General features: G+C 39.2%; 1 protein-coding gene across 3 annotated transcripts in view; it reads left to right on the forward strand.

Moving 5' to 3' along the window:
- The window catches only part of IQCM (IQ motif containing M), a 420838-nt gene that overhangs the window by 199324 nt on the left and 208754 nt on the right, over positions 1-12760 (forward strand). For all 3 annotated transcript variants that reach the window (XR_009245823.1, XM_058666784.1, XM_058666785.1), the window contains exon 7: positions 4529-4644. Coding sequence is in view for 2 of the 3 variants with exons in the window: in XM_058666784.1 (XP_058522767.1) it covers positions 4529-4644 (116 nt within the window). In the remaining variant the exon portion in view is untranslated. The remainder of the gene's footprint in view (positions 1-4528; positions 4645-12760) is intronic.

Consider the following 12760-nt stretch of genomic DNA (forward strand, 5'->3'; position numbering starts at 1 on the left):
TCATTGTGGGATGTAGGTGACTTACATTTTGAGAAAAAAAAACAAAAAAGAAAATATCCAAATTTTTAACTTTATTGAGTCCTTTTAGAATCTGCTCATTTTAAACAAACCCAAGAAGGTAGTTGACATCATTTTAGAATCTATACCTTGAAAAGTTTGTTATAAATTGCACGTATGTGAACAGATTTAAATGGACATTCCAGTTATTTATTCTAAAACCTAAACTAATATTAACAGATGGAATTTAGCCACCCAAGCAAGCCCCTGGGATTTCATTATTCAAATGATTAAGATGCTATTTGTCAACCCTAGTTTACCATCCCTTTTAATTACATAGATAATCAAACGAAGAACTGCTAATTCTGTCTCCTAACCATTAATTGTTTGTAATTACCTACAGATTAAAACTGCATGTGCAATTAACTCAAAGAATTAATTGATGCAAGGGAATTGATAAAAGGGAAACAAAATGAGCTTGCCATGAAAGAGACTCTTAGGAGGGAGGACACTGAACCCGGTTTTGTCTTTGCTTCTGTTACAAGTGAATCAAGATACATCGCATTGTCCCTGGGGTTTCTTCGGCTCTGCTAGAGGCAATTGTGTATTGAAGAACTTTCAGTTTCTTTGTTGACTGAAACAGTGCCTTCGGAGTATGAACCCAATGTGAACCGCTGCTCCCATTGCGTCCATCGCTGATAGCCAGCTGGACTGAATACTTAGTGATTCGAACTTCTGGAGGAAGTACGTTATCACTACAAAAAATACAGAGTGGCGACTGCTGGGAGCTGACAAATCTGTTTCCTTCCTCTTTCCCTTCTTTTCCTGGTAATCTCACCCTGGAGACACGATCTTTTTGTGTAATTTAAAGTTTCTGAAGTAACTGCTTTTTAAAAGTCTTTGATAAGTGCATGCATTTGAATTAAAATGTGAAATAAAAAGCTACCTCCATACTGACTGGTATTGCAAAATTAGTACTGTGGTAAAGGTCAGGAGGGTGCTGGAGCGCAGACAGTAATGGTGGGCCTGAAGAACGGTGGAACTGTAAAAGCCAGCTTTGAACGCTTTTCTGTTCTGTAAGGTGTTGGTGTTGGGTGCATTACGTGGAAGCCTTTCAATCTACACTTTAGGTCTCTGGCCCTTCAAGCAATGCCGAATCACATCCCATTATGGAGTGTGCACACTCATGCATGCCCGGACACACACACGCATGTACACATGCACACACCTGTGCACACTCACACATGACATGTTCATGCATGCTTGGGGTGTATTATTGTATCCATCACAAACACAAATAGGTGGAATTCAAGAGTCTTCATTTCCATATTGCACTAATTGTACCAGTGTGCTGCCTCAGTTGCCTACTCCAAATTTTTTTTTAAATGATTTATGGATAAGGCAGTGAATGATGGGCTGGGGCACATCACTGCAGCTCCCAGTTGGTGGCAGAGGGAAGCTGCAGATTGCTCGGGGAACGTGTTGGAGTAGAAGTGGCTGAGGGTATGCTTGACAGGGACGGAATGACTTCTGGGGTTTCCACAGGCAGAGTCACTGTACTCGCAGGCAGGTAAAGGAATTGAGACCAAATGGTTTCCAGAGGGAGTACCAGAGAGCATGCCTGGGTCAGGCCAAGGCACCCACCCATGTGGGAGGTCTGTGATGGACTAGGTAGAATCACCTGCCAGTACACGCACAAACTGGGGCTGGAAGGCATGCCTGGTTGGGCTAAACTGCGGTAGCTGTCTGCAAGTGTGGGGACAGTGAGTGGACAAAATCAAGCTGGACTTCAGCACCCACTGGGATGCAAAAGAACTGGATTAGGGGTAGGATTCTGTAGGGAGTTTGTGGGCTCACCTCTTTTGACTACAGAACCTTCTCATTTGTGTGAGAGCTGGGGTTGGTGATTGTTAGAGCCAGGCTGGACCACAGAACTAACGTAACAGGAACTCACCTGACACTCAGGGGAGCCAGGCTGGGAGGAAGCCGTCCTGGGCCACATGCAAAGGCTGGGATTGATAGACCATGCTAAGCAGGGATGTGGCACCTGCTGGCACGTGTGAAATGCAGGGCTGTGAGTAGGCCTGGGAGGAGAACTTGGGGAACTCTCTTACTACGTTATAGCTCCCACTGGGAGCAGTAGAGCTGGAGCTGGAGGTGGGTCCAACCAGGTAGGCATGCAGCTCTCATCAGAATTTTGTGTGGGCTGGATCTGGGAATAGGAGTGGACTAGGCCAGGCTGTAGCATCTGCTGACATACATGAGAGTCAGGACATGGTGAGGGCTGTGTGTGGCTGGGTTAGGATGCCACTTCCACCAGCTCGGTGGGTCGGTCATTCCAGACTGGGTCAAAGCACCCACCAATTATGTGTAACTGGGAATGTACCTGGCAGAGGAACTTTGGGACTTTATTGCTAGGCTGCAACTCCTACTTGTAAGTGCAAGAGCTATCATAAATCAATGTGTGAATGACTGCTTTGAGAGTTTCAGTGGAGACCATACTTCTTTCCACCATGAGAAAGTTAGAGCTGTGTTTTGTGGTGCAGTGCCTATATACTTGAGTAAATAATGCATTGGCTCCTTGACTCCATAAAATATTTGAAGATGGTTGGAAAAGAGTTTCGTTGTCTTTGCTTTAATTTTGGATTGAACTGTGAAGAGATTAGGGCAGTCCCCTCTTGACTCCTGAGACTTAACCTCATGAGACCAGCATTCATTCCCCAATGCTTGTGTAACTAATGATCCAGAAACACAGAGCCAGTGTAAGTAAGGTGTTATCCTTGTTCTGGAAGAGTTTATGCCTACAATTTAGAGACTGGAAAGGTCAGCACAGTTGCGTTCCTGTAGAACTGCATTGAGAGGGCCCGGTACAAAAGCCTAGTGGCTAAAATCCTTACCTTGCGTGTACTGTGATCCCATGTGGGTCCGGTTTGTGTCATGCTTGTGGCCTGGTAAAGCAGTAGAGGATGACCCAAAGCCTTGGGACCCTGTACCCACATGGGAAAACCAGAAGGAGTTCCTGGATCCTGGCTTCGGATAGGCTCAGCTCTGGCTGTTATAGCCACTTGGGGAGTGAACCAGTGGACGAAAGACCTTTTTCTTTGTCTCTCCTTTTTTCTGTAAATCTACTTTTCTAATAAAAAGATCTTTTTTTTTTTTTTAAGAAGTTCATTAAAGGTGTTTCAGGAAGAGTCCTGGGAGTCAGGGAATGTGTTGAATTCATCAGGAAAGCTTCATAAAAAATGTGAAGACTTCTACGTCTCTGCTGACTCCTGTGTTGTCTTCATAGAACTTTTTGGAGTTGTGCAGGTCCATAAGTAAAATATAAAGTGCACGGCCTTTCTCTTGATCCCTTCTGCTCAGGCACTAATACCGTCAGGCTCACCACAAGCCCTCTGTTACCTGCTTTTGCTTCCTTTAACTCTTATTGACTAATGATGGGAAAATATGTTTTATTATTATGCTGGTCATTTGATGGGAACATATCTGATTTATTCTGTTGGGCATTCTAGAGAATTTACCTTTTGGAGGGACACCAGAGACTCTAGGCTGAAATAAGAGAAATACTTATAAAATTAATAAGTTGCAGGCTATGTGTATATATATATATATTCAGATGTCTCTGAGATAACATTTATCTTTTTATTATCTTATGTTGCTCCTTTGCTCCCTCAAGCTTACATTTTTATTAACAGAAATAGTGAAGTGAGAAAATTAATTTTTTTGAGTTTTCTTCAAGTTTACATGAAATTAGCTAGTCCATCGTAGATCGTTAAATTGAAAGATTCAGGAAAAAAATATGTGCGTACGAATAAGTATTAGAAGGAAATTTGGAAATGTTAAGATAGTTTGATTTATTTGGATGACAGTTGAGCTGACTTTTTCTCTTTTAAAAATAATTAATATTTCTGAGAAATAAATGGACAAATAAATCTCAAAGCTTCCCATCATTTAAAAAGGAAAAGGTTACTGCAAAAATCCCATGTTACAACTGCCACGAAACAGAAGAAATATATGCATATATGCTGGCTAACCTTTTGGTCTTCCAACCTGTTCTGCATAAACACTTTTAGTAATTTAATTTACTTTACAGTTTCAAACCTGTTTTCATAATAATTCTGAATTTTATTTTAAAATGCTGATCTATTAGAAGAGCTCTCCTTTTATTTCTGTAAGTGCTCCTTGCAAATGGGATTTTGCTTTAAGCGGCTTTATAAGAGGAAGTCAATGATGTTAAAGAAAATAGAGTGAAGAAGATGAATCCCTTTGTTTTCTGAGGGTCATCCTGTGAGCAATACAACACAGTACAATAGGTACAATACAGTACTGTGAGCTAGCCAGTTAATTGAAGCCTGCCTTTATGAACTGTTATCACTATTTCCCTCCAATTAGGTAACACAGTGTGATTTTAATACAGAGTAGTCGGCTCATATATGGGATTTGCTTTTCCTGTTTGTAATTTTAAGCAATATGATTAGTGTATGCTTTTCCTGAATAAGCATTTTTTAACCTATATCAATACTTCCAACAGACAAAATATTCTATGATTGGAGAGGAATTGTTTCGATAAGGTCTGCTCTTTTGCCTCGAGACTCTCTTCGGTTTCATATCTCTGAACCAACTGAAATGTTTCACGATTATCATGCTGTAAGTATTGGTTCAATTGGATGTAGAGTTGAACTACCATTTTTGCCAGAAAAGTGTTAGGTTAAATTTGATTTTAAAAATGTGGTTTAAGTTCAGATTTATTATATTCTTAAGATGTTTCTCCAATGAAATCTATTTTTTGTTCTGGAGCCATGCTATTGTCCTTTACTGTATTGTATAAATCTTGCTCAGAACCTTAGACCCAAAATGTGAAAGTGACCAACACATCGTTTGCTCCCAGTGTCATAGTACTGCAACTATTTTTATGAATGCTTCATAGACTTATCAAAAAATATGATGAGACTAATGCAAAATGAAGCTGTTTCCTTGAAGCATAATTGAAGACTGAAAAACAAATTCAAGGACAATTTCATGACCACGAATGTGTAGTGTTTCTAATGATGATCTTGTAAACATGGTGTGGAGACCTGTGACCTGAAAAGTGAAACTAAAATGTGGGTCCATGTGAGAAAGCCCTGGAAGTCCCTGTGTAGATAACAGAAGCTCATGGGACTCCAGACTGCTTCACCAACGGTTGGTCTGTGTGTGTGTGTGTGTGCTTTCAGAGAGCCCCTTGGGTGCTTTCTGAGTATGAGTACGTCTTGTCCTATCCTGTATTATTATTTTTTCCGGCAGGTCTCCCATCACTGATTATTGTTCTTTTCTTTATTTTTGTATTTACTACCATTAGAATTACTACAGGGTAGATGGATTAAAGATCCGATATATACTTTCTCACGGTCTGGAGAGTAGACGTTCAAACACAAGCTGCTTTCAGCAAAAACTTTTCCTTTTCCTTGACTGGCAGACAGCTACCTTCTCACTGTGTTCCTAGAGAGTCCTTCCTCTTTCTGCACACATCCTTGGTCTTCCAGCTCTGTCTCTCTCTATTCCTGTCTCTGTATCTCTCTTCGTCTCTCTTTTTTTAATAAGGACATTCGTCCTTTTGGATTAAGCCATAACCCTTAGGGCCCTCATTAAGGGTCCTACCTATTGGAGTAACATTATAACTTCATTCATTACAACTTGTTAATTAGAACTTCAGTTCAGAACATAACATCGTAACTGAAATAGATCTACAAATGCCTCCTATCAATTGAGTATTTTTAATCCACTATTTACAATCACACTGAATATTAAAAATCCATAAGCCAAAACTTTAAAAATATACCATATGAAGGATTTGGGAGATTCATTGTGAACCAAACTTACTAGCACTAAAACATAACAATTCTCTTCTACAGAGGAGAATTATATGAATGTTATTATGGACATTTTTTAAATGCAGACAAGGAAATTATTAAGAAGCTTGTATTTCCTGAAATTTTAAGAGTCTGTAAATCCACTGTTCTCAGAAAATATTTATGAATCATAGTGTATGCCTATATGTTGCCACCAGCTATTGAGATACATCTTTCTAATACATTCATGTTCTTATGAAAGATGTCCATACAAGGCTGTTTTCATTACTTTCCAAGGAAAGTGAAAGGATTAACCTTCCACTCTAAGCAACTTTAAAGCTTCCTAGTCCTGCTGTATTTTACAATGACAACTTAGACACTGGCCTTAGTTGTGTGAAAGGCGAAAGAAGACATTGGAATTTGTCTCATTGGGGAATACATCTGATTAACAGTATACTTGATAATGGAGAATTCTAAATGTAAGCCTGAGTATTTATTCATTGCTGAGAAATTAGGAGCATAGAAGATATGTGACTGTTGCTTTGATGTAGTAGGTACTTTGGGATGGTGGAGCTGTCAGAGTGTGCATCCCTAGTTGGGGACAATGGCATAGGTTGAATTATACCTAGGTAAGTGTTACAATGCTGGGGGCGGAAAGCAGCTAATAGCTGGCCGGCATCCTGGGCCTGGTCAATGCCAAATCTGTGTTAATCATACCAGTGTATCAGATATGTGTGTGTGTGAGGGGTGCTGGGTCCTTGAACCCTAGGGTTGGGGGTCTGGTGGGGCCAGAGTCATCTGGCCTGGGTGCTTAGGCCCACCTGCATGTGTGTGGTGGGTCTGTAAGCCTTGGGGTGTGGGGGTCCAGCAGGGCCCGGCTCACCTGCCCTGGGTCCTTTGGCCTGCCTGTGTAGCTGGGTCCAGGTACGTGAGCCCCAGGGTTGGTGGGTCTTGTGGGCCCTGGGTCGGATGGCCCAGGGTGCTAATGGTGTCAAGCGAAGGCTACTAGCTACCTAGAGGTGTTTTTGTGGGAACCTGCTGTGTGGGCTGGCAAGGGGTCTGAGGGATGGCGCAGGTGGGCATGCAGAGGGACATGAGGGCTCGTGTCCAGGATTTGTGGTCTGACTGTAGACTGCATGTGTCAGAACCGAGCCTCCTCAGTGGGAAACAGGGACTAGTGAATACAGGCCCAGATGCACACGCAGGTTATGGCTGCCCACTGGGGCCTGTAGAGGACATCTGGTACCATAGCATAGGAAGGAGGGCAGAACAAATTGGACAACCACACCAGCCGAACAATCATAGCAAATACCTGGGCAAATGGACATTCTAAGGTTGGCTATGTCCGTCAATGGACATTGGAATGATTTCCTCATCCTTGGATCTGAAAGATTGATAGCATTTCAGAACTATCAAGCACTTAGGCAGAACCTTTGGAACATGATCCACGTGGGGGACCCTGGGTTGATATTTGGTGGCCATCCCCCATCCCTGGGTACTGGGGCAGTTGGAGGCTGGGTATGGCTTCTCTCCTCATATCCTCCTTTCCTCCAGATACAGGGAAAAGAAAACGAAAATGTGGAAACTATGGTCGCACTCACTTACCCTTAACCCTCGATCCTTCCCACCCGGAACAACTATGTAAACATCCTCAAAAATAAAAATTAGCAAGAAAGTATGGAGTGAATTGGAGTGGGTCAGCAATAATAGAACTCTTGATCAGTCTAGTTAGAATTAAACAAGGCATGTGTCCTTTCCTTGTAACCAAAGTGGATATGTGTGTGTGTGTGTGTGTGTGTGTGTGTGTGTGTGTGTGTGTGTGAGACAGAGAGAGATAGAGAGGGAAAGAGAATAAATGAGAGAATCGGATCTGAAACTCGTTTGTTTCATTGCTTGTTACATTATGAATTTCTACCAGTAGCTATCTGAATGGTTTCTTGTAAGAAGGAGTGCCCATTTGTTTTACTGTATAATACTAGCCATGCTGGAAGGGATCACACACAAACTTCCAACTAACCTTTCTTCATTGTTTTTAAATTAAAAATTAAAAACTTTAAAGAGATTTTTGGTTTTTGTTAATAGATATAAAGTTTAACATTTAAAAATATTTCTTTTCATTTTATTTGAAAGACAGAAGCAGAGGTCTATCCTCTGCGTCACTGACCAAATGCCTCTAATAGCCAATTTTGAGCCAGGCTGAAGGTAGGACCCTGAAACTCCACTGGGGTCTCTCACATTGGTCCCAGGGCCTAAGCACTTGGGCTAGCATTTGCTTCCTTCCCAGGAACATTAGCTGGAAGCTTGATTGGGAGCAGAACAGCGGGGACTCCCCATGTTGGTAGGCCCAGCACCAGGCCCATTTAAACCATTTGTAGGTGTGTGGTTCAGTGGCATTAAACACACTTACACTATAGAGCACTTATCTTCATTGATTTTCAAAACTTTTTGATTTTCTGAAACAGAAACTTCATTGTAATTAAACATTGACTCTTGATTTCCCCTACCCCAATTTCCTGGCAGCCAGTATCTATTTTCTGTTTCTGTGCATTGAATTTGACTACTCTGGGTACCTCATGTAAGTAGATGTGTAGAGCATTCATTCTTTTAAGATTAACTCATGTCATTTAGCTTATTGCCTTACATGCTCATCCATATTGTATTGTTAGTCATCTCTTTCTTGATTCAGGTTGAATACTATTCAGTTGCGTACATTTTGTGTAACCATTATACATCAGTGGTCATCTGGGTTGTGTCACTTTTTGGGTATTTGAATAATAATGAAATTATGTGAATGTATAAATTCGGTTTGAACCTCTGCTTTTACTTCTTTTGGTGATGTACCCAGAAGTGGAGTTCCTACTTTGTGTTATATTTCTGTTTATTATTTTTTAGGACTCAGCGTACCATTTTTCACAGGAGCCGTATCATTTTACATTCTCCCTAACAATGCAAGAGGGTCCTAGTTTTCCCATATCTTCCCCCCAAAACTTTTCTGATGTATTTTCTTATGTCTACATCCTGATGGTTATAAAATAAGTCATCTTGATGTGAATATGTCTACTCAGTTCAGAAGACAAATAGTGACTGGGAAACCCGAGAATGAAAGAGCCTGCACTGTAAAAGGGCAGCGGAGACGAGGCTGAGGAATCCTGTTTTATTTTATTTTATTGGAGGAGCTAGGTATATAAAATATTCTGCTTCAAAACATATTTCATGGCTGTGGTACTTCAGCAAAACTTAATTTGCTCAAATAAGAAACTCACTGTGGATATAGTTTCTTTAGAGTAAAAAAAAAATCATCCTTTTAATCTAGCAGTATTGTAAAATATATTCTGTATTCTTATTTTTTCTTCTAATTAAATTATAGTTTAATAAAGCTATATATGTTTCGGTATTTAGTCTTTCATTTCTGCCACCACATGTTTATTCTATTAGAAATTCCAATTATTGAAGCAATGACACAAGGATCCTAACATTCTTTACATAATTAAAAAAAAAAAACCACTGCCTACAGAAGAAGCAATTACTAATGTTACTTTTAATCATTCCTAAAAGAGAGGTCTTTCTAGCCTTCGTTATCTTGAAGAATAATATTTATCTAAGGTAGAACCTGTGGGTATAACTCTTCAAGTAAAATAAATATATAGTATTACATCACATTTTTTTTACAGTGCATTGGAAAGACCACCATCTCCAACATGTTGCTGTAATTTCACATCATAACTGATTTCTAAGAGTTCTGCTAACTTTATGATACTGTCCGAGCAGTCTTGGAACAAATCCTAAAGGGAATGAAGTAATGATAAAAAAAAGAATCAGTTCTTTTCAAAATTCTGAGATGTAAAAAGGAACGCACTTCTCAATAGTGCTCTGAAAAATAGGATAAAAACAAATATTGAATGGAACGTGTGACTTCTGGTTAATATCAACATAGAAAACAGTGAAATAACTTTTGTTTATTACTTGTCAGTAAGGTACAAAAATGAGGCAAAAGTTGAGGTAGGGTGAGCACTTTGTCTCTTGTCCAGTGGCCCTGTGAGTCATGAAGGCTTTCTTGCGAGGAAATCTGTCTTTGCTTGGTACCAGAAAACAAGGGCATCATGCTTCTTTGTTGATGGAGTGAGAAGAGGGTACCAGAGTACAGGAGAAAGTGCTCCAGCAGCAGAGAGAGCCCCTGTGGTTGGCCACGGTGTGGCAGAGCCTGTCCTACCATGGGAGCTGTGCGGGGATGTGCCATCCCCAAGTGCCACGGGGCCTCCTTGTAGGAGTGTTTGCATTGAACAAGGAAGAAGCCGTATGGTCACTTTAACTTCTTAAGGATTTGCCTACACGTAAAGCTTGAAAGTCAAGGATTACGAGAAAATAGAATTTGATCTCGTAACTGATTGTATCACATTGATTTTCTTCTTCAAAGAACACGTGTCAGCTGTTTGGGTATATAACTTCCTGTCTGCATAAGCCTGGACTCCCCAAACACGAGTGGGAAAAAAATGAGGCACTGGTCAGATATTTAGGTACACACACAGCTTCATTTCTTAAATAATGACAAACATCCTTTGCTTTATAGACACTACATTTTAGAGAACCAAAAAAATTTCAAATATAAATTAGTTATTCGTATTAGATTATTTTTGAATTTAAGATAGGTTGACTGGATTTTAACATAGGGAATTTATTATTTTTTTCCTTGGGGAATATTTTTGAGCTGTTTGGGTAAAAGTGAAGTCTGTAATAATCTACAAGCAGTGCATGCCTGTAACTTAGAAACTTCAGCAAGCTTATTTTTTTTATAACTCATACAAGGTGTACTGTCAGATTCAGAATAATTGCTTGAAGCAGTCTATCACCTAATTAGATTCTCTGCTAGTTTTATGACACATCACAAATCACCACCATTAATAAAGTAGTATTTATTAAAATAAGTTTATATTTTTTGCCATGTTTGAAAATTCTGTAGTAGACTTAGGTCTAATTACATCCTGTGGTAACAGTTAAATGGTTGAATTTGGGGGGGATTTGTTTACTTATTGGTAGAAAGAGAACATATTTCATGTAAAGAACATAGCAATATTTCCTTTTATTTTTTGTGATAACATACTTTCAGTTTGATTTATAACCACAAGCCTAATCCTTCACTAAATAGAGTTCAATGAGTAGAAAATAGACCATTGGCCCTCTGGAATATAGAAAAGAGCTGTCAACATTCATCAAATTTCAACATGTCAATTTAACTCAAAATTGCTACTTTTTTGTGCTCTCTATATTAGCAACTACAAATAAGAGGTATTTTTTTTTTTTAGGATTGGCTTATTTTAGTAAGCATGATGGTCTTCAGATGCATTAATTTTGCTGCAAAAGATAGGATTTTATTCTTTCTTGGGACTATGTAGTTTTCCAACATATGCATGCATGTTTGTGTATGTATGTTTATCATAGCATAGGTGTATGCACACATATAAATATATAGTTCATACAGCTTTGGTAAATTCTCAAGGGTGGATGGCTGGGTAACATAATAGATCAATTTTCGGATTTCTGAACAAATGTCTTCCATAATGACTTAATCATTGCACCAGTTAGCATTCCCACCAACAATGTATTGGGGTGCCCTTTTCTCTGCTTTTTTTTAAAATTGAGTGGTAGCCATTCTAACTTGGATGAGGTAGAACTTCATTGTGGCTTTTACTTACATTTTCCTGATGGCTAATGATCCTGAACATATTTTCATGTGTCTATTGGCCATTTATTTTTCATCTTTCGTTGCATGCTCATGTATTTAGCCAATGTTTTGAACGGTTCTTTACTTTGTTGCTGAGTTTCTTGAATTTGTATATTGATACTTTATCGACTGTGTAGCTTGCAGATATTTCCTCCAATTCTATAGGTTGTCTCTTTGCTTTTTGTTTCCTTTGCTGCAGAGAAGCATCTTAGCTTCATAGAATTCAATTTGTCTGTTTCTGCTTTTGTTACCTGTGACTGTGGTGTCTTATCTGAGAAGTTGTTGCCTATTGTGTCATGTTACTGTGCTTGCCTTACCTTCTTCGAGAAATTTGATGGCTTGAAGTCTTAGGTTTTGATCCTTGAGCTACTGAGAATTGATTTTTATAGGCAGCATAAGGAAGGGGTCTCTGATACTTTTTCAACTGGATATTTGATTTTTCCCAACACCATTTGTTGAAGAAATGGTCCTTTTTCCAAGCAGTGGTTTTAGATTTTTAAACTTTAGTTGGTTGTAAGTGTGTGGGTTAGTTTCTAGGTTTCTAATCTGTCTCATTGTTCCACATGTCCATGTGTTAGTACCAGCATGTTTTTTTTTTTAACTGCTCTCTAAATCTTTAAATCCAGTCTTTTGGTGCCTCCAGCTTTATTTTTATTGCTTCAGACTGCTTCAGATATGTTTCCATATGCATTTTAGGGTCATTTTTTCAAGATCTGAGAATGTCCTTGGTATTTTCAGTGGAATCATAAGGATTCTGTGAATTGCTTTTCATGTTGTTGACATTTTCATATTAATTATTTCAGTAAACATGGAAGACTGTCCATTTTTTGATGTATTCTTTCTTTCCTCAGCCTTTTGTAATTTCCATTGTAGAAATCTTTCACATCCTTGCTTAAATTTATCCCCCATGATTTAAATTATTTTATAGCTATTGTGACTGGGCTGATCATACAAGTTCTTTTTCAGCCATGGCACTGTTTGTGATTTTTGTGTGTTAATTTTATATCCTGCAACCTTGCCAAACTCCCTTTATGAGTTCCAATAATCTCTTAGTGTAGTCTTTTGATTACTTTGTGAATAGGATCAGGTCATCCGCAAACAGCGACTCCTTCCTTTTCAGTTTGTACACCTTTAGTTTATTTTTTCTAGCCAAATTTCTCTAGCCCAAATATCCAGACCTATTTTGAAGAATGGGCATCGTTATCTGGTTCCTGAT

Source organism: Ochotona princeps, chromosome 7 (assembly GCF_030435755.1).
Source record: "Ochotona princeps isolate mOchPri1 chromosome 7, mOchPri1.hap1, whole genome shotgun sequence".
NCBI classification, from domain to species: Eukaryota; Metazoa; Chordata; class Mammalia; order Lagomorpha; family Ochotonidae; genus Ochotona; species Ochotona princeps.